Consider the following 25,067-nt stretch of genomic DNA (forward strand, 5'->3'; position numbering starts at 1 on the left):
TTTTTTCCATAAGCACTGGTAACATCTCACAGTGATGAAGTAAAATCAGGAGAGTAGTGGGGAAAACTGTGTACAAAGGGGGAACCTCTTCCATTCGTTGCTGTAGCGTGGTACTTCTAGGCAGCCTCCATTCTGCCAACAGAGTAGCATAAACCTTATCCAGATCCTCTTCTGGCATCTAATCAGCACAAGTGGCGCAATGCCAGCGTTACACAACAGTCAGGTAAGTACCTGTTTGACTATTACAAAATATTAAGCCACAATAGCAGGTCAGTCTCCTCTTAGTCTAAAGTCATTCTGCCTGTTTTTCCCTGTATAGTAACAAGGTCTGCAAACTCTGTGCTAAGAATGTCGGTATCTTGAGTGTATGTCAATGAGTTTTGTTTTAAACCATGACTTTTTATTCCAAGGTGGAAAACAACACCATCCTAATGGATAAATTAAAGAAGGTTCAGCAGGAAAATGAAGAATTAAAAGCTCGGATGGACAAACACATGGAACTTTCAAGGTGAAAAATATCTGAGAATTCTTAGATGTTCTCATTAACCTGGGGAAGATGTTCCTGTAATGAGAAAGTGTGTAAACATCAGTGTTCAGCTTTATGTGGTTTTCTGTAGGAGAGATCTTTCCTTCTCCACTTCTGTCTCTATAGCTGTACATTATTCCATAGAAAACCAAACAGGAAGAGGCTGTAAAAAAATAAGGCTCAACAGAAGGCTGCAAAACAGCATCTCAGGGAGAAAAAGCACCTCAGCCATACCAGCTTCCAGCAGCATGTTTTGCTTGGCAATGGCAGCAATATTTAGCATGAATAAAATGCTGAGTCTTGAGCATGGCCGCTAAAGATGTCACTGTTAGTGGGACAGGTCTCACTGTTGAGGTACTTTTTCTGGCCTTCAAGAATGCTCCTTATTGGAACTTCCTCCTGCTTTTTGTAAGCTACAAATGTAAATCCCACAAGGCTGCAAACATGGTAAATCCTCATTTTCATCCGAAGGAAGTAATTCAGTTGTAAGCAAAGCAGAGTGTTATGCAGGTTCAAACTGTTGTTGAATAATTAATACCGTAACCAAATCTGTGACATGCTCTGATGTAAATCTGTCTTTTGCAGGCAACTTTCTACGGAGCAGGCTGTTTTACAGGAGTCCCTAGAGAAAGAATCAAAAGTCAATAAACGTCTGTCAATGGAAAATGAAGAACTTCTGTGGAAGTTGCACAATGGTGACCTATGCAGCCCAAGAAAACTGTCCCCCAGTTCTCCCTCTGTGCCTCTTCAGTCCCCACGGAATTCTGGTAACTTCTCTAGTCCTACGGTCTCACCAAGATGACATCTCTTGAACAAAAGGGGATTGCATTTCGTTTGTGATCTGCAGAACTGATCATAACTGTAACCGCAGGAGCACGAGCTATATTAGCTGAGTATGACAACTGAACATAACTGGAAACTCAGTGCAAAAATGACGATAAGAGACTGAGACAATGGGAGTGAGACTCACGTAGCTTCTCCCAAAAAGACTTATAACCTCTATGGACAGCGTTGCACAAAGCACTTAGAGAGCAAGGAAAGAAAGACTTACTCATTGCCTTTTCACGTAACCATAAGGAAAAGCTCAGGGGCTTAGAGATAAAGATCACAACCTTTATAAAATGTTCCTATCACAGACACTTTTTTAAAAGGCTGTTTGTTTGTGTGTGCGCATGTGTGCTGTGGATGGAATGGATGTAACACACCGTGTGTGTGTCTAATGCTGCCTTCTTTGCTGTGTATGTAATAAAGGATAAAAGCTGAAGACTACAGATTGACATGTACTTCCTTGATAATGGTGTCAGCGCATGCTTATAGCCAAGAGTGCTCTCACAAATGACGAGAGGCAGCCACTGCTCCTGTAGGTTTATTTCCTTCATCTCCTTGTCTTCAGTTGAAAGAATAGCGTGAAAAGCTTGATCCACTGACTCAGTGTCTTGGCCTACCTTTCTATGCAATACTAAATGAATTTTAAAAGCAAACTGAATTGTAGCCCTATTGTGCACACACAACAGCATCAGTTATAAAGAGGCTGTTTGTTGCAGTGGATTTTGTCTTTTAAGTCAACAGATTCAGATTCTGACCTCAAAAGGACACTGGTTCTCAAGTTCTCAGTATCGTGGCAGGGTCAGGTGCCCAGACCCATCACTTGACCAGCTGAAAAAGAATCCTTAAGCAGCATTGGTCCATAGCTGAGACCATGTACTTGAAAGAGAAATGAGATTGAAAGCCAAAGAGAAAGCTGCAATAATTAAGTGCTCGAGTTCTCAGTAAGATTCTTAAGTAATCTATGAATTTCAGTGTACCTGGTTGGACACGTTCACTTTTTGAACATTAGCATTTGTATTAATGTTTGTGGGGGTTGGCCCAGTTCCCCTGTGGAAGACAGGGCAGGTGACAGCTGTGGATAATTGTCTTACTAAGTCTGCTTCACCTTTCCTCTGAGGCTGCAGGACGTCGGTGTTTGCCAGTTGATCTGGCAGAAGCTCCTGTACAGGAAATTCTGTAACAAGGGGAAAAATTTGTCCTGCAGAACCTGGAGTGTCAGCATTTCCACAAGTGCCGTATGCCGAGTTTCAGCCTCACCCAGGTCATCGCAGCCTGGCTGCTCCCTTGGTCAGACCCGTTTAAAATCTCTGCATTCTATCTACTAAACAGGTTCAGGTCAGTATTCCAAAACTCCATGCTTACAACAGCTTTGGTTTTTCAATGCCATTTCCAGCACCACCATAGCAGTTAGGTAACAGTGTAGCTCACGCTGTCAGCCAGCTCTACATTTGGCTGTTACTGTAAACACATCCACTGTCCTCTGTGTTTTCCAGCAGCTTCAGAACAGAAATTGAGGAGATAGATGGAAAATGTTTAGGGAACTAAACCAGAGAACCACTTCAAACCATGTTACCCAAGACTTCAATCTTTACAATGAATGTAGAAACAAGACAGATAACAGCGCTCATACACAAAGTAAACATGTAATATATTAAACTTATGATCAGCTGTTTCATCATTCAACTTAATCTTACATTGCGTGCAAGTTAAGGGTCCGTTTTACAGACTATTATACTTTATTAATGCCCTTTTAAGGTACCCTACGTGCCACTGTTAGTGATCTCAGTGCTTTTAATTGTTTTCTGGGGTTTCAGATTTAATTATGAAAATCCTCTGTGGGCTAAAACTTGGCTCAAGGTCTACAATGAAACACTGATTTGCTCTGGTCAAAGATTTAATCACATGTATTGGAGCTGAATGCTTAAAAAATAAATCTGTGCACTAATTGAAAGGTTTTTTTCTCCTGCGTCTGTCAGTCAAATGGTCTCTTATCTAGGAACAGCCCATCAGTATTAAGTATCTCTCAGTACCTGCTCAGCACAGCAAAGTGAAGTAGTGAAGCTTCACTGCAAAAGTTATTAACGTTCACCTAACCCTGCAGGAAACTGCACCTGTGCCCTGCTGCTCTGATGGGTGAAGTAACACAGAGCTGCTCACAGGTATTGACCAAACATGCAGGTAACACCACGGAATTCTGCCATGATAAAATACTTCCTGCGTTTGGGTTAATGTAGGTACCCACTGTGAATACGCCTCTGCTAAAAGCAGCCCAAGAGACTCCTCTTAAACTTCACCTTCTTCACTGAGGATTCTCTTCTGTTAAAAATAAAGACAAAACAACAGCACGGCAGCACCAAAATTGAGCAGTCCAGCAACTTGAGCCACAAGGACAGAAGCAGAGCACTGTGAAGAGTTTGTGCCTCAGAGACAACGCACAGGAAGAGCACAGGCAGCTGCCTGAAGATGAGGCTCAGTGCTCCCCTACACACAGGGAGAAGGGGAAGGCTTTTCCAGTGCACTAGGACAGAACAGTAAGTAAGTACGGCATATGAAGTAATAGGAAGACTGGAGGGCAGCGAGGGTAAGTCTGTCAGCAGTACAGGACACTTCTTATCTCTGAACTGCTTGCAACCAGGCTTTTTAATGCTGTAAAGAAGAAATATTTGTATACTAAAATCAGACCATAGAACTACCAGTTCTGCATGCATGCTACTAGAGCAGAAAGGAATATTCTGTTCATGTGTTTCAATACTTATCTATTTAACTGAGCATTAACAGTTCAAGCTTTGATTTAGATGCTGTGTGTTAGCAAAGGCAAGGAAAGCCTTAAAGTCCAGTAGTTTCTACATATTCCTGACTGCTTCCTTAGCATAGAAACTTAATAAAAAGTTAGAACCTGCTTCTCATAGATAAATTCCAAAGGCCTGGAGCTACCAGAGCCATTATGCCAGTGATTTTTCTTCAGATACTCCACCTTATCCATCTCTAGTGCTAAATTTCATGGGAAAAAAAAAAAAATCACAATAACGTTTTTATCTGTACCAAATGGTTTGTTGTCATTCCAGCTATTGATACTTGAAAGGTATCTGGTTTTGAATTGCACCACACTTGGAGTAATGTTTGAGCTGAGTCGTTCCCTAACGCTCCTTGAAGACTGTGATTCTCATGGCAGACATCAAGGGCGCCTGCATGCAACCTGGTACTGGGCTGTTTGTGCTGGAAACTGTGTGTCCAGTTTGAGGCTGAGGATTATCCTGAAATTGAAGAAGCCAACACAGCTCCTGGAGTTTAAAGCAGAATATTTTCCCTGTAGATGAAAATGCTAAAAAGCAATGAACCTGTGCCTAAAGGGATTACTTCAAGCCAGCGCCAAATAAAATCCTTAGGAGTACTATTAAAAGGCAGGCTGAGATGTATAGAAGCACATAAGCAAGGCACCGGCTCCTGGTTAGGTTCCTCATGTTCAGAATAAGCTGTTTTTCTCATGCCTTGTAAATACAGTCACTTGCATTAAGATATTTTTCGTTACACAGTTGTGCTACCAATCAGTTTTGTATTAGAAGTTCTAAGTGAAGCAAGTGAAAACTTGCTGAAATGCCCGACAGTGTTGGGACTGGGGTCATACCTTTCTCGTGGAAGGGCTCCCTCCTTGTAGCAGCAGTCCATGGTGAGAAGCAATTGTTTATCCGTCCAGATCCTGCCGTGTGTGAATCAAATATCTTCCCTCCCCAGTCGAGTTGAAATTATTAACTTGAGGAAAGAGCTGCTGTATTATCTCACATTATTTTATAATCATTTTATAATCATTATGTTATTGATTTAGTCTGTAAGTTATACCATATAAGTAAATACAAGTTTTTACTTTAGCAAGTAATGCTGCATTGCTACATCTGTTGAAGGATGCATTGTAAGTGAACGACATACTGAGCTCTAAGGATGCAACAACATCTACCAAAGTCACTCACTGCAAGTCTCTGGAGACACTCTGGCATCATAAAGCATTTATTGCTTATCTTCTCCCAAGACCGAATTTTGTGTGCATCTGTGTATCTATCAAGGAAATGAACACACACGCTGAGTTTTATAATGTTAAGAAATTTAATTGCTTTAAACAATATTGCTATTGGCTGCTTCTATCAGAATTTTTTGTGGGTTTTTGCTTTTTTGTTTTAAACAAGTACAGTACTCTACGTTTTATATTGCACAGCACCAGAAGAGATGCACCTGCACTGGGGGGTTCCTGAAGATATTAAAAATCCCCTGAGTTTTCACAGAGGAAAAAGGCACAAACCATCCAGCAGGTTCACCCTGTAAGAGTTGGAGGAAAAAGGCCACATGCGAAGGGAAATGCAGGAGCATCCGTTCCCAAGTACGATAAGCCATATGCATGTGCAGGCTTCGAGTGGATTACACGTTGAATATACTACTGAGTTTAATACTGTAAAGTGTTTCTAACTCACAGCTGAATAGAGCCAGGTGTGAGGCACCTTGTTTTGGCCTGGCGTTCTAGTGAAAATGGAATGCAGTGACATAGGAAAAGAATGTGATAGAGAAACCTTTCACTTAAACGTTAACAGACCTGGAAGAGCTAAAATGCAAAGCCACGTACAGTTCATTATGAGTCCAGAATCCTTTCCATTAGTTCAGTTCAACTCTGGTCGCCACTGTTGTTGCTCCTTGTAGGTTCTGAGCTATACAAATGTAGTTCCCAGCATCTCTGGCTTCAAAGTCCTCAATAAGCAGAACGCTCTTTGAGATTCTTGTGGTGTGTCCGGTCCCCCTGTTTATCAGTCTCCAGAAGTTCTGTATGATCACAGGCCGCTCCAGCTGTTTGAAGAGGAAAGAAACAAAGCAAGTATATTTAGTGATGCTACTCTATTAAACTCCCAGGCAAGAAGTCAGACTGACAAAGCAGCTCTGAATCGCATTCTGAAGATAATTCCTCTTCCTCTAGTTTCAGAAATGCCGTATGAAATAACATACAAATAAACAACAACAATTCACAGCTGCTTCATCATTAGTTCTCATGCTGTATTTTCCAAAAGAATCATATACAACTTCAAAGCCATAAATATGTATGAGGATACTTCGAAATACGCCTTAAAAATACTTCTTCCTTCTGTTCACAACAGGACATTTCTTCCACACATGAATTCCCTTTTGGATTATTCATCTTACCTCTGCATTTACAAAGGGATGGAGAAGAGCAGCTGGCCTGAGGAGCTACTAAAGGCTTTCCTTATAGCCTTCATCACACGTGGCAGCAGGTTTATCCATGCTGGTTTGTCCTACGCAAATACTGTGGATGAAACTGGTGAGAAAAAGCCTTCTGCTTGGAAACCATCTCCTTGTGCTTAATGAATTAGGCAGATTGGCCATTTATCAATACGGATCTGCAAGGCTGAAGCCAGTAGCAGCAAACAGTAAGTTAAACACTTATCTGGAGCCAAAGCTACAGTCTTAACTCACAAAATGACCAGCACAGGAAAAGTTGGTCTTGGTGAAGCACAGGGATGGCTCCCAATGCAGTCAGGCTTTGCCTGGCCAGTGATGGATGTTTACAGCTCCCAGTGACTACCTTTAAAGAAAGAAAAACTGAACACCATTTTGAAACACTGCTACTAGAGCAGTCGCCTCCTGTTCCCAGTCTGAAACCATGTACTGCTGCACACTGAAATTCAAGCCTAAGCTAATTCTTGAATAAGGCAAGGGGAACTTCCCTGACCATATTAAAAGTGAAGGTAAATGCCGTGCAAGGCAGATTCTATTTGCCTGGCTGGGCTGCCGTTGGCCCAGCTTTTCTCCCAGTAATTGCCTTCTGCTTTGAAGGTAGTTTCAGTGAAGCATAAGGAAGGAGTGGATTGGAATGCATTCCCAGCAGGCAAATGCGAGCACCAGGGAGGGGCAAGAGAAAAAATATCTGACAGGAAAAAGTAAGGGAGAGGTACAGGAATGAGGTGAGCTGCAGTAACTGACCAATTAGTGCAGGAACTCTCTTAAAAATAGAGGGATGGAACTGAGAACCTTTCTCAGAGCATTTATTTTGTGCTACGTGAGCACTGCCTTACTAAGAAAAGTCTGCAATGAGTGTAAAGTGCTGCTGTTCTGCCATTCATTTTGTTGGGGCAGAAACCCAAGCAAGAGTTTTCCCCCTTATGCTCAGGCACGGCTGAAGCTGCTCCCAGCAGTGGATCAGCACACAGAGCTGCTCCAGGCTGCACGGCCAAAGTTCGTCTCTCAACCCCTGTACGTGGGTACAGTTGGAAGGTACAGTCCCCTACTGATAGCACACGTGCCCTGCACTGTGAGCACGGTATCTAGAGCAAACAAGAGGTAATTTGCATGTTTAGCTGCCTGTACTGAACCAGGGCTGGAGAGGCATTGCTGCAGCGTGTGCCAGCTGTGCAGAATGTTCTGTAGAGCCGCTGGGCCAAGACCAGCCAGAAACCAGACCTGGACAGCTGTTCAACTGAGAACTTTCCACTTGTGGTGCGTGCCCTCCCCTGAAGGCCACAAACACTGCAGCCTGTTGCTGCATTTCACTCAACATAAAGCCAATGGCTGCAGACAGAGGATGGCAGTGGGGGTTTAGCTAAAAAATAATAAAAAAAACAAAACAAAAAACCCCACACAAAACTATTGCTCATCATTTCTCCCTGGACCTGGAGCCACTTCAGTTTTCCCAGCATTTTTCTTTTTACTCCAACAGCTGCAAGTTTCTCTGGTTATTGAGATGCTGCCCTTTTTCCTTCCCAACTGCAAATGGACTCCAGACACAGGGACTCTTCTGCCAAACTCCTCCCACGTTCCACCTCACCCCTGCTCCCCACATGACCCACTCCATGCTCCTAGTCCCAAGCCTCCTACCAGAGCAGTCGTGGCTGCCCTCATTCAAAGGAAAGGGCTGAACAGGGAGGTGTAAATTAGTAACTGCTTAAATCCTCCGAAAAACAAACAAATACCTAAGCAAGGATTAGAAAACTGGTTCTACATGCCCAGTACCATCACCAACAGTTCCAACCCCTTTTGTGCTCACTTGAGCTCTCACTGCTTTTTACCCCTGAAAAGACGCACACCTTCCTATAGCAGAGGGAATGCTACAGCCTCTACCCTGCTGCCTACATCAGTCTTCTGGGGCTCTAGATTTGAATTCTTCCTCAGGCACTGAGCTCCATTCACTCACTTAAGCGATTACCTCCACTGCCATCCAGCTTAATTCTATGCTGGCTCAGGGACACCAGTGCTGATACCAAGGCTGCATTAGCAAGTTCTGTATAGTTCTCAACAACAGAGCACTGGGAAGGCAAGAAAATGGAGCATGCTGTGATCCTTCAGGTCACAGAATCACAGAATGACCCGGGTTGGAAGGGACCTCAAGGATCATGTAGTTCCAACCCCCCTGCCTGGCAGGGCCACCAAACATACACATTTACTAGATCAGGTTGCCCAGGGCCCCGTCCAACCTGGTCTTGAACACCTCCAAGGACGGGGCATCCACAACCTCCCTGGGCAGCCTGTTCCAGGGCCTAACCACTCTCCTAGTGAAGAACTTCCCCCTAACATCCAACCTAAATCTTCCCTCTTTCAACTTAAAACCATTTCCCCATGTCCTGCTATTGTCAGCCCTTTCGAAGAGTTTCCTACAAGATCCTTTTCCTCTGGTGAAGATTTCTGTCTACCAGCATTCCTTCTCTTGCTCCTTAGCCTTTTTAGGATTAACCCCAGCAGAGATGAGTCTGAACAGAAACAATTCTCTGTGCTTATGGATGTGGGCAGCTACTCAGCTTAAAGACTGTAGACTGTGATGATTCACATGCCCAAGCCATGGACCAACTGCAGAGGCACCAGCAAGGCATTACGGCTTGCCGTAGCTCCACTTCCTGACACTGGCTGGGCTTTGACCAGACTTTTCTTTGCAAATGCTGCCAGAGGTCAACTGTCTCTGGGACAAAACCCGAGGCAGGGGGTGAGCTCTGCTGAGCCCGACCTTTGCTAACACCAATATAGTTCTCAAGCTTCATTTCTGTGCAGTTTGTAGGTTCTCAGGGCTTTCCCTGCAAGGGAAAAGGGCTGAAGTTTAAAAATGATGTGCTGCCTCCTACTGACAGCATGGCTGTACTAGCAAGAGGCAGACACCACAAGTGGAAAGAACCTTCGCTCCAAATCAAGACAGTGACTAGTACCCAAAGCACTGCCCTTATGAAGAACAAAAAGCATTTCAGCCAAGGCAGACATCTCTTACCTCTTGCCCTGGGTACTGCCAGCTGAAGTTCACGTCTACATCTGGCTCCCCAAGGACAGTGCAGGCTACATGGACACCATCGCTGACTTTGGCTCTACTGGGTGATGCCACGATTGTGGCTGAGGGTGGGCCTCTGGGGACTGACAGAAGAACAGCGTTAGGAAACAGGAAACTGGTCACTTTCTGATGTGAAATTATTGATAAATAAGCTGTGAATCAGCTTACCTAATGAAACAGGTAAGTGATGCATATCTGCAGCTTCCCACCCTACACTGGGAAACTGCTCAAGCTCGTACCAGTAAGATTTTATCACATACAGTTTTAATGAAGATTTCAAAATTCAGTGACTACTTTGCTCATTTTACAAACCCAGTTTTTAAAACTTGTTTTCTAAAGCCATCAGAAGGAACAGCAGTCGATATAAGTACATAGGAAACATCACCTTACCTTCCACATAGAGTAGGTGATACTTGATGGAAATCTGAGGTGCTCCCTGTGACTCTGCCTTGCAGTAGACAATACCCTTATGATCAGAAGTTGGGTGCTGGTAGACAAAGCCCTTCTTTGCATCATAAATAATATTAGTTTCATCTGTTTCAATTTCTTCTGCTGGAAATTCCCTGTGCAGAGTAACTTTTGCTGAAGGATTAGTGACACGGCATGGGATGACAGCAGGTCTGTCTGGGTTCAGGTAGACAATCTCAAAATAACTGGGAGTAGGTACAAAAAGTTCCTCTTTATCTGTGCAAAAGAGATGAAATAGGATGACATTTAGATCTTGGCTTTGCAGCAATAAGAAAAAATGGGCAACATTAAAAATGAACACAAAGTTTTTTGCTTCAAATACAGAAACGCTTTTCTAATCTGAGAGTGTATTTACACAGCTTGCATTAAAAAACAGTAAATAGAAAAGCAAATCAAAATGGTCTTTGCTGTAGTAAGAACTCTCAATCTTAAGAAAAGCTCTAATTCTTTTTCAGTAAATATCCCTTCATTGGATCTACTTTGGTTCACTTGTCCACTTTTAAAGCATAACATACATAAAGAACACAAGGTAAGATAAGCACTATTAGAAAGAGATATTTGGAGCAGCTATAGTCTTATGACATAAATATTTTAAAATCCACTTCTGTGCCAAATACCCATAATATTTAGTACTTTTAGACAGACAGTTGGAGAGTATTTCCATCTTTTATATGCTCCTTATAAAGTTGAATTTTGTCTTTCTAGCTCAATCATTTACCATAGCAACTTGACTGAGAAGTTTACTTTGGCCTTTTTGAAGGAATCATAGAATCACAAGGTTGGAAAGGACCTACAAGATCATCCAGTCCAACCATCTTCCATTACCATTGCTACCACAAGCCACTAAACCTTATCTCATAGCTCCTCATCCAGACACCTCTTGAACACTGCCAGGGATGGCAACTCCACCATCTCCCATTCCAGTGGCTGACCACTCTCTGAGAGAAAAAGTTTTTCCTTATGTCTAATCTAAACCTCTTCTGGTACTTGCAGCCATTTCCTCGGGTCCTGTTTGTTGCCTGTGAGAAGAGGCCAAGTCCCTCCTCATCACAACCTCCCTTCAGGAAGTTGTAGAGTGCAATGAGGTCTCCCCTGAGCCTCCTCTTCTCCAGGCTAAACAATCCCAGCTCCCTGAGCTGCTCTGGAATGTATCCTTGGAACATAAAGCACTTCTGATAGATGGCTTCAGTACAGCCTTATAGTTCTATTTAGCTCCAAAACCCATTGCAAACAGTCCTATCTTAACGTTTGGACTGGAGCACTCACTAGCATTATTAGATGTAATGCATTCTTAGCAGCAAAGGTTTCTTTAGCACTGTGAAGTATTTCCATTAGAAGAACAAGTTAACCATTTGATTTCCACTCTTTTGCAGCAAGCTGCAGTAAACTGCACACAGTTATCTACTCCACGATGACCCTACCCTCATTGTGCTGGGGCTACAGCCGATTTCAGGCTTTGCAGGGCAGTGCCCCCATACAGGGTGTTCTGCCTCTCAACGGGGCACACAGATGCTGGGGATCTTCACCAGGAACAATGAGATCAAGATTTTACATTAGCTGCAGGTAACTGGAAATACACTGAGGGTAGGAGAGAGCACATGGGGTCACCTGAATGCCATAACTGTGTAGAAGACTTGCTTTGTTACTTTATCAAGACACATTTTCAAAAGCTCTTTGGATTCATTCTGTAGGAGGTTCTCAGCACACGTCACTATTCTCAGAGGTATGTGATTCCATTGTACTACGCATTATCTCAGGTATGCAGTTAGTATAACCCACAGGGAAAGTGGCCTCACAAATCACACAAAGCAACTGCAAACTTCACCAGCACTTTCTTCCCTAACATCTGCTATTTAAAAAGCCTCAAATTGTGGGGAAAAACATCTTGATAGTCAAAGACTCAATACAGACTTATTCCTTACTAGCAAATTTATTTTCACAACATTATATAGTAATAATCCCCAAAATAATTTATTACCTGTGAAGAAGATGTACGTTGAACCTGTTTTTGTCTCATCCTTCCTGCATTTGTTAGCACTGCACAGCTGAAGCCAGCAGCTGTATTCACCTGTGTCTGCTGCAGTGGAGTTTGTGAGGATCAGCTGACCATACCTGTCCAACTGCTTTATACTGGAGTGAAGAAAAACAAAAGGCAGAGACAAGCACTCATGTGTTTCCTTGCACATTTCCTTCAGATCATTTATACTTCTGATTTTTTTTATTCCTGGTCTGCAACAGACACATTTTTCTCCTACAGAGTTGTGTTGCAAAGTCCTCCTTCGTCCCAGCAAAGACCCACACATGAATGGTTTTCTGACCATTGGTAAAATGAGCATTGGTAAAAGCTTTCACCACACATAGTTAACTCCTGAATTCATTCCAGAATCTCTGTATTGACAATGGGCTGTGATTGCCCCTAGACAATGTGTTTATGTTGTTTCAGTTGACTAAATATATCCCGTATTTTCACACTCCAAGTAAAGCCATATGAATCACATTCCTTTCCCGATAGCATGTACTTCAGCTGCAGCATTGCTCCAGTAGTGCACTGCACCACTGGGGAGCAGCAGCCACTTCAACAACAGTTTGTTCAATGATTGATGCCTTTTTTCAGCACAGACACTTCCCTGTCTTTAACACAGTGGTCCAGCTTTCCACCTGCACACCCATGACAAAGACCTTCAATCTCAACTCCTTTTGTCCTTGCCTTTCCCTCTGCTGTACTCCATCTCATCTCAGCCCTGTCACTGTGTTTCCTCTTCATCCTTTGGCTACTCCAGAACATGGTATGAGTATAAAGGCATTTTTCTCCTCCAAACCACCTTGTTACTGTGTTAGTGCAGCATTACTGCAGACCTTTCAGCCCACGCCTCGGTTGTGGGCGGCCTCCTGTTACCTGCTGACTTTCACTGAACCAAAGAGGCCGCTGCTTTCAGCTACACACAGCTCCTGACATTTCCAGCTCCCTGGGCACTCCACTGGGAGACCGCACTCACAGCCAGCGTGCATTAAGCCAAGGCTCACATAACCCAATATTCAGCCTTCAGCCAAGGCTGGGAGCTTAGAAATTAAAATACACCAAGTAAGCAGCCCACACAGGGTGAGAATGACCTCCTCCCAGCAAAGCCTTCAGACTTTTTACACTCATCCATCACAGCTCTTTTGAGAGCTGCCTAAAGAAACAAGCAAAATGTGCTTCCTGCTTGCCAATGCACTTGTCCTACACAACCTCAACTGATTCTGTCATGTGAAAAATGGGAAAATTAATGCTTTCATTCTTTATACGTATGCTTTACATTACAAACATTTTCAGTTTTTCAATAAGCATTGACTAATTCCTAATTGCACAAGAGATCCTGTTGTGTATAATACTCAAGCAGAAGTAAAGAGAAATCTGAAACGTGTCCTCATCTCTGTGATGATTTAGATCGACAACTCACATTTCCTAAGCTATATGGCCATTCAGGCGCAATATATTTTGCAAGCACTAACATCAACATTATAGAGAACCCATCAGGCGAGGATGTTTAGCCTCCAACCATTAAAAGCAGCCACTGAACTACGGCTTGAAATCCCAACAGACAAAAAAGAAAAACAAGGTCAGAGTTAATTGATTATTGTACAGTGTGTTCTACTTAACTGGGAACAAGCAATCCAGTAATCAATGGAAATAGCCCGGTGAGGTACTTCCACAAACATGCACTAACAGAACCTGGCAACTGAAAGCCTGGAAATGTTGAGGCTTGTGACATGGCTGCACTAAGCAGACAAAACAGACTCCGTGAAGTAAGCTGGAAATGGCAACTACATCAGCTGGGCTGTACTTCTAGGATTGCTTTCATTTCATTTCATTACTATTTTAAATGATGAGAATTTTTTCCAAAGCTTTGCTGTGCTTTACATATCACAAAGCAAAAATGCTCTAAACAAGCATTTTGTGGCCGTTCACAGAAAGAAAAAAAAAAACACAAACCTTCAAAATCCTTTTCCATACACTCACCTTATTAAGCTTCAGTTATTTTAAGTTCAAAAGACCTTTGCCAGAAAAGCTGTGCCAAGTTCAGAAGCTAGAAAAAGCTGAAGAAAAACAATATATAGTGTGCAGGACACGTGGAAATGGTTTTAAGTTAAAAGATGGAAGATTTAGGTTGGATGTTAGGGGGAAGTTCTTCACTAGGAGAGTGGTTAGGACCTGGAACAGGCTGCCCAGGGAGGTTGTGGATGCCCCGTCCTTGGAGGTGTTCAAGACCAGGTTGGACGGGGCCCTGGGCAACCTGATCTAGTAAAGGTATATGTTTGGTGGCCCTGCCAGGCAGGGGGGTTGGAACTACATGATCCTTGAGGTCCCTTCCAACCCGGGTCATTCTGTGATTTACACTGTGTGATTCAGTGCACGGCCTCACTGCAGAGCATCTGGCAAACTCCAGCAGCTGCACTGGTACTGCCACAATGGAACTGTCTAAAGCACAAGGAGAGGGATGGGACAGAACAACCTCATGCTTTAAGGTAAGAAGAAAAACCAGACAGCTTATAGACTTCTAAGCACATGCAACTGAGTGACACTTGGACGCAGGTAACAAAGCACTTGGCCAGTGAGCCTGTCTTAATTCACCACAGCCCAGTTCTGCCCTGTACAACATTGTAATTTCTCGGTACCTATGAAAGCACTCCTGCCTGTGCACCAATATGCACACAATACATACCCACCTCTGCCCGTTTCTTCCACTGCAGCAGTTCCACTCCACAAAGATTTATCTACCAGGTGAAATTCAAACACAGCCATGTTTTGAGATGGGAGAGACCCATGCTCTAGTCAGGCACTGCACAGACCAGTATTGTCTAGGGAAGCTTTTTGCTCACAAACATACGAAGTGAAAATGTGCCCTGCCCTTCTTTTTCTTTATTCCTTTCTGGTTTTGGTCTTTCTCACACACTGCAGTGCTTTTAGTTTTTTTAGTGCAGTTTTTAGTTGGGCCAGCAGTCACTGATCTACTGTGTACCACCGTATGACACTGCAGCCATCCCATTTTGGCAGCATTACTAAGAAGGCACATAAACCTTCCAGACGTGAGGATGTATTCATGCTGCACAGGGTGGGACAGCACCTCTTTCTTCTCAGAAAAGCCACCCTCCAAGCTGCCGCCTTTTACTTTCCATACCAGTGAGACAAAGACGCAACCAGCATGGCATGGAGGAAAACATGTGGCTTTTATCCCTACCTCTTCTTGTAACCATCCATAGGAAATGCATTACCTGGATGCTACATTTAAGTAGCCTCAAACCAAAACACCCTCCTTATCCCAAAGCAGCAGACATCAACACCTTCAGCAACAGCATCTGCCCAAGTCACAGGATCACAGAATGACCCTGGTTGGACGGGACATCAAGGATCACGAAGCTCCAACCCCCTGCCTGGCAGGGCCACCAAAAGTCTCTGACCGACAAAGATACACACACCATCACATTGTGAAACCTTACAGGTTTCTTCTGCCTCACAGAAAGAAAGGTCTGAGCTCCTCCTGAAAGATGACGACTTCGTCAATGATGCTTTCTACTGCCAGTTCACTTAGAAACATTGCCAGCTGTGCTGATTAAATAGGGACCTTATGATATTTCCAATTATGTTCAATGAAAGCTCTCCAAAGCCAAGGAATACAAATTCTATAAAGCAGACTGTATTGCATACACCTGTTAGCACAGCACCAAGCACACAGAGATAACAAAGATATCATAAAATCCGTGATGAAAATGTAATTGCACAAGATTTGGTTGTCAGTGTCTCCATAAATTATTCCCCTTCAGTAAGTCTGAAGCACGCTACTTTATCCTTGTCTTCATTATTTCTAGTTACTTACAGGGTCTTCTGTTTACAACTGAATTAATTGATTCAATTTAACTCTGTTTTACTGCTTCAGTAATTTATGTATAAATATTTCAGTATAGATCCTTAAATAGAGGCCTAACATTTTTAAAATAAAAAACTTAAGCAAGCTACGTGCATCCAGCTCAGTTGTACAGCATTTATTACTGTGAAATTAACTTTTGTTTTACTGTTACAAAATAATACTGTGAAATTGAATGAGAACAGAGAGGTAAATAAGCTACTTCAAAATGTAAAGTAACAAATTATAAAGCTAGAAAACACATATCCTTCCTTAATTCTTTTACCCCATTTCCATGGCAAGAATAGTACAAGAGAAGAACAAGCAGTCTAGAGAAGTAATGAAGTAACATTACTTACTGTAATGAAGTAACATTACTGCAAATACTTCTTGCCTTCTTCAATGCCAAATGCTAACACTGAAACCTGGAAGTCTACATGGCCATATATGTAGCCCAGTGCAAGCAAGTAGCCTATATGCACACCTTCTGAGGGTGAGATAGACTTTGAAATGGAAACTACCACCACATGCATGGTACTCCCTTTCAGTAGCATTTTGCACACTCCTCTTTGGCTGCCAAAGGGCCAGGCTCGTACTGTGGCTGACGTGTGCCACCTACTGGAATAGTTTCGTAGAATGGCTTAGGTTGGAGGCCGTACAGACCATCCAGTTCCAACCCCCTGCCTTAGGCAAGGCTGCCCCCCGCACAGCTGTTCAAATCAGCCAGAAGATCTTTTGAGAGATGCTGCCATGATAAGCCTTTAGCGGAAACGGGCTTGTTGTTATAATTTATAGAAGCCTCGCACTGTAGAGGTTTATTCAGCCAATTTATTCTGGGACTCATTAAGTGTCAGAAAACAAGCAAATCATGAATTTCAAAGGGACATATTACAGACCACAGGGTATACTTGTCCATTTCTAACCTTATTCTTTGAAAAGAGAAGTGGAAAGTAATTAACCAACTATGACTTTAAGGTATCTTCATAGTTGTAAGGAAGATGCAGATAACCTTGGCTATTTACAAAGAGCCCACAGACCTTTAGGAACAAAAGGACAGTAGGACTTTCCTAATACTCTGCTCTTATCTAATAATGTAAGAAAGTCTCTTCGCAGCTCTTTTTTAGGACGTCATTCACAGAGCTCCTCAGCCTTTCAACCACTTGTGATTCGACAATACCCAAATATAAATCTCCACCAAACAAACAGGGAAAACAAGCTCTTGTCTTGGCAAAATAAGTGCTAGTGGCACTAGCCCAAACTCCTTTATAAACCCTCCTTCTTTCAAATGCAGAAAAAGACTATTACATTCAATCTAGACTTAGATATGTGTGTACTATACTTGAGAACTGGGAAGGCCAAAAAACGTACGGTTTTGGAGATTTTAGATCAATGGGACAGTACCCACCTGGTGGGGCAGAGAGAGGGAGAAAGTCCTTAGATCCTCCTCCTAGTCTCAGCTGTGTATGCAGTATCCATTAAGATGTCACCAGATGAAAGAAAAAGCCTTCCCAAACTGAAGGTGACTATCTATCCTCAGCTCTGTCATACTTCTGCACTGTGGAACCTGCAATTCCCCCTGCACTCAAGCATAACTTTGACAGAAGAGGGGAAGACTAACCCCACTTGCTCCTCAGAGCGGTGCTTGGTATATTTTCTGTTTTGCAAGCTGAGACACATGGGTTTTAATCTCCAAGAAATTAATCTTTTTGTCTCTGCTGATATCTATATTAGCAACATCCCAACAGCAGCAGGTCTCTGTAGAGCATCAGAACTGGCAGTCAGTACCTGACATCCAACCTCACACATTTTCAGGGTGTTACTTGGGCTTTGCTCTTACGTGGCTCTCTGTTAGTGGCCGGAACAGACCAGTGTCCCCCTGGACCACACCACATCTTCTATACTAGATTAATCTGAAGGGAATCCAGTTCACATGCAACAAGACTCTTCCACAGCATACATTGCAGGGCAGTAGCAGGAGGGCTGAAGGATGATTATCCTTTGTTACAGACAAGTAATCACTACATGAAACACCTTGATTGTAAACAGCCATTTTTTTCCCCCCCAGGATATGGAAAACAGCTTACCTGAGTCTGGAGTCTTTAAAAGTGTCCAAGTATGAAGGATAGCTCCAAGTCACATTACTCCCCTTACATCGCAGTTCTATGCTTTGTCCTGCAGACAGGCTTAAAGTGGCAGTTAGCTTCTGGAAACGGCCTTTATCCATCACCTGCATCAGTATGGACTGTGACTTGGAGGAAGAGTCAACCGGTTCCCTTTCCTTCATTTTCAGGCCCTTGGGTTTTACTTTCTTGTTGATAGGCTTGATTTTGTTTTCCCCTGGTTCTTTTGGATGCTTATTTTTGGCAGACTGGCCAAAAACTGGTAAAATAAGGAAAAAGCAGCAGTGTTACCAATTAGGGGAAAAAAAGCCTTTTTGAAAATATATTTTTATTATCACTGAGAATAACCAATACTCTGTTCTTCCTATAAAGGATTCAGAAAAATGGGAAGGAGTTAATTTCCATAGGTTTCTGAAGTCTCTGACATGACTCATTTCCATGGACAGAAAGACAACTAAAACCTTTCAGCAACATGTGGAAAATCTATACTTATAGGTCACATAAACAGGCAAATATGTAAGGCATGAGGACTTCATAGACGGGAAGGGAAAGGAATACGGTACTTTTCTCTCCAGCTTCTTTTCTCTGTGCTACCTAATATCACTGCCATCTATTGTGCAGCATTACACAAGTGCCCTGTCTTCACACATACATTCCACACCCATCAGTCCTGTATAACCTTTTAATATGCTGTGATTTTTACAATGCTTGTAACAGTGCAGGTTTGTCTTTCTTTTACATTAAGTACTATGAAACTACAAATAGTATTTAAGTCACCTGAAAGTAGCACCTAATACATCTTTATCTATATCTAACAACACAACTGCATCTCTCAGGGTCTCGTCTGGGTGCTGGGAAGAGGTGAGAGAGGATCACTTCACAGAGGACCAGTTACTCCTATACATATGTATTTGTGTGAACAACTGTTCCTTTAGCACACACATCTCTCACCTTTTTGGCCTTCAGGTCTCTATGCTCTGTTTACAAGCCCATACATGACAGTAACACATAAAAGCGTGAGCTCACCAAGTGACCCCAAGTGCACCTGCCCAGCAGGAGCTGAGATGCATGTCAGGGTTGCTTAAAACGTGCACTTATTTCCCAGCAGTGCAGTGAATGATCTCAGAGGCTCACCCACAGAATCACACAGAATCACAGAATGACCCGGGTTGGAAGGGACCTCAAGGATCATGTAGTTCCAATCCCCCTGCCTAGCAGGGCCACCAAACATCCACATTTACTAGATCAGGTTGCCCAGGGCCCCATCCAACCTGGTCTTGAACACCTCCAAGGACGGGGCATCCACAACCTCCCTGGGCAGCCTGTTCCAGGGCCTAACCACTCTCCTAGTGAAGAACTTCCCCCTAACATCCAACCTAAATCTTCCCTCTTTCAACTTAAAACCATTTCCCCTAGTCCTGCTATTGTCAGCCCTTTCGAAGAGTTTACTCCCCTCCTGGGAGTAAGTTCCCTTCAGGTATTGAAAGGCTGCAATGAGGTCACCCCGCAACCTTCTCTTCTCCAGGCTGAACAAACCCAACTCCCTCAGCCTGTCCTCATAGGGGAACAGCTGCTATTCTCACCACATGCCACATGTGCATAAGCCTTAATAAGAACAGAGAAGAAAAAGCGGGAAACAAAACAAAGAAAAGGAAAAACAAAACAACACGCAAAGAGCAGTCTTTAAAATCCCAGTTATTTTAAAGGCTAAGTAAATTAATCATAGAGATTTTTTTATGCTGTAACTGACCGCAGGAAGCACAATCTTTTGTGAGATGAGCCTAAAACTGTTATTTTAGGCAGCATAAGCTCTACAAACTGTGCCTTACAGCTAATTCACGCTGAATACAGTCTTTTCCTATAAAGTACTCTGGCATTTTATCACAGGAATCAAACAAAAAAGCCAACCTCACTGTATGCTGATAAGCTTGGGTTACAGCTGGTACTGACTGCACTATTGGCACCATGCTTCAAATAAATCCCTTCTGGACCGGTCAGTCTGCTCCAGTCAGTTGTTCTTTGTATGGAATCCATCCATATGAAAAACAGTTCAATTTCGTTCCCTTTGTGTAAGGGAAAGAAGGCAAAAGTAGGCTGTGTGCTAGGTTCAACATCTGCTCACATCACTGATGTACAACTGGTGATGTGTTCATTCCCAGCTAAATGGCTCACTGCTTTCCCAGAGAGCAATCCAACCACTGGGAGCTGCCTTTCTTTAGAATAATGTGGAGTAACTTCATGATCAACCTACCAAGTAACAACATCAATGCAGTGATTGCTAAGCAGTAACCCATCCATCTGCTTACAGCATTAGAGTCACAAAGCTCATGGTTGTCTCTTCCTGCCCCACCTCCAGTACATCAGGAGAAGAACAGGATTTATGGTTGTTTTTTATCCCTTTTGTAAGCTGTTTCTTTTGTCTGCCCTGTTCTGGTTTTTATATTTGACTCAGATGTGGGTTAAGGAGACTCCTCATCTTATGTTATTCCCCCTTCTCAAATTAAATGCAACAGTTTGCTCTTTGGCTTTTATTATTCCTGCAAGAATATTAAAACTACAGCCTGGCTACTCTAAAGCAACATCTGCATCTAATCGTGAGCAGTGCTCAGGAGCAAGTCAGAAGCAGCTTCTCTTATCCAAGCAGCTGCCCTTACAGCCCACCACATCAGCATCTGGCTGATGACACTCAGCGTTACACCCCAATACACACAAGCCAGCACCAGTCAGTAACTCTTGTGCTGCTATCCACATTCCTTGCTGCTCCTTTATCCCCCAACAACCAGCCATCCCCTTGCCCACACCACACAGTTTTTCCTTCATAATGCTGCTACCTCGGTTCAGGTGGCTTTTACTGACAAAGCTCCAGGCATCACATTTGGGACTACAGCATTCTCCAAAAGAAGCTGCCACTTCCCCCTCAGGGCAGGCTCCTTCCTCTTCCCTGCACAATCTGTGCCCTGGTGCTCAAGGCCCCAGATAAGCATTTCCATTCCAAGCCATCCATTCCATTTCCCCACTAAACTTCTGAAAACACACAAGTCTTGTTTCTGTCTCCTTATTTTAACCCTAATTAAAATCAGACTATTTGTCAACATGCCATTGCCACGCTGTTCTGCCAACCTCAATCCCTACATGTGTTTGATGACACTGTGTCCTCACAACATGAATGCAGAAATGCAGTCCCCTTCCACACCTGACACTGCTGCTATGAAGCTGTTAAAGACTTGCCTGTGAGACTGTTCCAATTCTGAATGCCAGAAGCCTGGTTTTAATTTTCTTCAGATGAAGTTTTTCCTTTCCACACAGGCTCCCTCTGTTCCACACGTTCAGGCTCACTGGGAACTAGAGAAACACTTTCCTCCTATTCCACTCTCCCCAGTACATTGAGACTCTACCTTTCTGACTTGGCATTTCCCTTCAGGTGACAGCAGGACATTTCAGGAAGCACCATCAGCACAGGAGGTTTTGTCTTCCTATGCTGAAGTGCTGCCTCTCTTCTGCACCTCCCTGAGACATGAGCTTCCATACAAGCCACAGCCATGCCCCTTCCCAGCTCTTCTTCAGAGTTTCTCCTGCTATCTACCAGTGCCACCACTTCCTGCACCTCATAATCCATCCCCTCTCATTGCTGCGCCAACTCTCAGTGTGCCCTTTAAGTACATTAAGTAGTACAGCAGTCTGTCACCTAAGGTAAAGGCAAACTGCATTTCTCCTGGCTCAAAGGATTTAGCTCACCCTGTTCTTTAACGTTTCTCACCCCCTTGTTCTTGTAAACACCATGCACAAAAATTACCACACAATCATCAGCCACAGAACGATAACGTGCATCCAGTGTTGACCTGAGGCATCACCTACATCCACACATATGCTCCTCCAGCTTCACAGCTGCTTGGGTTACAGCTAGAGAATGTCCATGGTGGTCTTCGAGCAACCACTGAGTAACCTAGGGTCTACAGAAGAGCTGCCATCCAAGTCAGCCCCTGTACTGACAACACAGACAGGAACATATCTCACTGTTCAGAAGCTACCATAAGCTAAGTCAGGAGTGCTATTCTGATATCAGAAGGCCTTATTGGAACTTGAATAAATTAAACATACCACGTTACTTGCATAAATGAGCCTCTGGATGACACAGCAGGAAGCACGCAGCTACACCTCACTATAGAGCAGATGAGCCAAGAAAGCAAGTCTGGAGAACCTTCAGCCCAAGTTGCAACTCATTTCTCAGTCCGGGTTTTTGTTGCCTATTTCTCAAATAGAAAACACTTGATATTGCAACATACACCCACAGATCTTCAAGTCAGAATCCTCTTCTACACCACACTAGTACAGCAACTCCTTGTCTGTCCCTTTACAAACAGTCATTAAGAAAAACTATGCTGGAAAGAACTCCTGGAGGCCCCTACCTACCCCAGCCTTGTTGCTCTGGGTGTTTTGACTGTCTCACACACCAGAGACCCTACAGCCTCCCCAGACAGCACTTCACAGCTCTTGGGGCGAAGCATTTTACACTAATTTTTGCCCGTGTTCCCTGGATCACTTGAGCGGGTGCCTCTTTTCCTTTCCTCGTGCAGCCCTGAGCCCAGACCTCTCTACAGACCATCAGTTTCAAGAGCCTGCCCTGAGCTTGCACCCAGAGCTTTCCTTGACAACATACTGCCAACAGCAGCAGAAGGAGACAGTGCCTGCTTTCCCTCTCCATCATGTCCCTCTGCTCACATAACAGCTGGCAGCATCAGAAGAGGATAAGCCACTGGCTGGAGCCACATCATGAATTGTAGGGAATTATCTAAGTTCTCTTGATGTTAAAGTCTAAATAAACCAAGGCTTGGTTAGGAGCTTCCTTCCCCAGCCAAAAGCTAACCCCTTCCCTGCCAAGAACTCATCACAACCTGATGCTGAGTTAAGAACAAAGTTCTGTCCTTCCTGCCAAGACACCAACGGCACCCAAAACCCGCAGAAATTAGAATAAGAGTCACAACTCGTCCCTGACAGACACGAAGCACCCCTTGCTCCATCCTCCATCGCCACTCGGGACCCAGCTCCCATCTGCACCGAGAGCCCCTCACAGGCTGCGGGGCGGGAGACGAACCCCGCTGCTCCCGGGCGGGGACAAAAGCTCTTCCCAGCGACACGCAGAAACGCCTGGGGGTCCGCAGTGCTATTCTTTGACTCCTAAGTGACATCATTATCACAATGAAACCGAGCACCAAGCGCAGCGCCAGCTCCCCTCAGGGACAGGCGCAGGGACACGAGCACCGGCTTGGAGCGACGTGTCTGACAGAAACGAAGAAGCAGCGGAGGGGCTGCGGCTGCTCTCGGCGACGCCTCCCGCCACCTCCACCCCAACTCCCTGCCCCGAACAAGCCGCATCCCCTGCCACAGACACCGGTTCGCCACCAGACAGCGGGACTCAGCCCGCCCGACCCCGCCACGCAGGACGGGAGCCCCCCGCACCCCGAGATGGCCGCCAGCCCCCGACATGGCGGGCGGGGGGAGGCCGAGAGGAGCCCGCCGGAGGCAGAGCGGAGAAGGTCGCGGCGGCTCACCGTTCTCCTGCAGCAGCAGCAGAATGAGCAGCACCCACAGCCGCATGGCGACAGCAGCCGGAGCTACGGGCTGAGGCGGGGCAGGCGCGGCGGCAGCTCCGCGGCGGGGAGGAGCCCGCCGGTGTAAGGAGCGCGGCCCTCGGCCACGGCCGGCCCTGCAGATGGCCCTGCAGGTGCACGGCTGGCTGTGATCAGTGTGGCGGAAGGGAGCAAAAGTGCACTGCGAAGTCGGTTTCGTTCCAGCCTGCTGTAGCAAAGACATCCCCAGGAGCCTGCTCAGCAGAAGCTGCTTTATGGTGGGTGTTGCTATTGCTAAGATTATTTCCACCTTTCAACAACTACAATACCACCGATTCTGAAAACGTTATCGCTCTTTGTTTTAGAAAAAGTGAACCAAGAGATGATGGCTCAGAAAAGATGTGAAATATAAAATGTAAATATGCACAGGAGATGTTCATTGCCTCTCTTCTGCTGAAGAGCGTTCATTTTCCATCCTATCATCTGCAAAACTGCTGTAAATGCAGTTCTTATGCGCCTCCGTAGGTCGAATTTCACTTCTCAAGCACAGACTAGGTCAAAGATACGATGCTGACAGAGCCCCACATGCTGGTATATATGGAGAAGTACAGTACTAACACTAGGAGACAGCAGCCCATCTGCATTCATTCCAGGGCTTATTCAAACTGACTGATAAACACCTTTTGCTATGTAGGCATACGATTAAGAAAGAAAGTGTTTCTATACATTCCAAGTTTCCCGTTTTTAATAGATAGACTCTGAGAACTAGCTACATTCATTTTGAATGATCAGAAGAGTTGCAGTACACCCAGAGAAGACCAAAATCACAGCTTCTTTTAAATCTGTGAACAAAGATGGTGAGCCAAATATCTGCAAAACAAAAGCAAATCCATGCTGGGAGTGCGGTTCTGTATCTCAAGGCTATCATCATCAATTGCTCAGATTCAGTATTCCTACATTATATGTAAGTAGGTGTCCTAAGTGACAGTTTTTCAACTACTAATTTTCAGTCATTTCAATCCTTAGGACACAGCATTAGATGACAGAACTTCAAGTTTTGTTTTGTTTTGTTGCCTTTTTTTCCCTCCAATAAGGGAAAAGGGATATAACATCCATGCAGCTCTGAGGCTGGATGCTGCAGGAAGCTAAGGGCTCACTCCCTCTGGCAGTCAATCCCTGTATCATCTCTGGTTTGGCACTGCAAGTCACAGTGCCCAAATCATTGTAGGAGGTGAGAAGGAAACTACTACGATGCACATTTTCAGATCACTGGAAAAATAAAGGATTTAAACATACAATATGATTGGGTGTTTTTTTTTTACCCCTCCTATAAAATCTATATGAGCTATCATGTTACTTATAGTGAGTTACGATTTG

The 25,067-nt window shown here is 44.1% G+C and overlaps 2 protein-coding genes across 7 annotated transcripts in view; one reads left to right on the plus strand and one right to left on the minus strand.

Annotated features, from left to right (window-relative positions):
- The window catches only part of MTUS1 (microtubule associated scaffold protein 1), a 109,294-nt gene extending 105,989 nt beyond the window's left edge, over positions 1-3,305 (plus strand). For all 6 annotated transcript variants that reach the window (XM_015862199.2, XM_085545340.1, XM_015862198.3 and 3 more), the window contains 2 exons: positions 411-508; positions 1,112-3,305. In XM_015862199.2, coding sequence (XP_015717685.2) covers positions 411-508; positions 1,112-1,328 — 315 coding nt within the window. In that variant the 3' untranslated portion in view covers positions 1,329-3,305. The remainder of the gene's footprint in view (positions 1-410; positions 509-1,111) is intronic.
- A 2,128-nt stretch (positions 3,306-5,433) lies between these two features.
- PDGFRL (platelet derived growth factor receptor like) lies at positions 5,434-23,749 on the minus strand. The gene is made up of 6 exons (XM_015862214.3): positions 23,673-23,749; positions 18,088-18,382; positions 12,100-12,251; positions 10,044-10,337; positions 9,597-9,736; positions 5,434-6,181 (listed from the first exon to the last, which is right to left on the minus strand). The coding sequence occupies exons 1-6, from the start codon at positions 23,716-23,718 to the stop codon at positions 5,993-5,995; spliced, it is 1,116 nt and encodes a 371-aa protein (XP_015717700.3). The 5' UTR covers positions 23,719-23,749; the 3' UTR covers positions 5,434-5,992.
- Positions 23,750-25,067: the final 1,318 nt, after the last annotated feature.

The sequence above is a fragment of the Coturnix japonica genome, chromosome 4 (genome assembly GCF_054131305.1).
Source record: "Coturnix japonica strain WE chromosome 4, WE-NBRP24, whole genome shotgun sequence".
NCBI classification, from domain to species: Eukaryota; Metazoa; Chordata; class Aves; order Galliformes; family Phasianidae; genus Coturnix; species Coturnix japonica.

Coding starts and splice junctions, on each gene's coding strand:
- PDGFRL (XM_015862214.3), bottom strand. CDS start 23,718: ATGCGGCTGTGGGTGCTGCTCATTCTGCTGCTGCTGCAGGAGAACG. Junction 10,338..12,099: donor AACGTACATCTTCTTCACAG/GTAATAAATTAT, acceptor TCTTTTGCACAG/ATAAAGAGGAACTTTTTGTA. Junction 9,737..10,043: donor TCACCTACTCTATGTGGAAG/GTAAGGTGATGT, acceptor TTCTTCTGTCAG/TCCCCAGAGGCCCACCCTCA.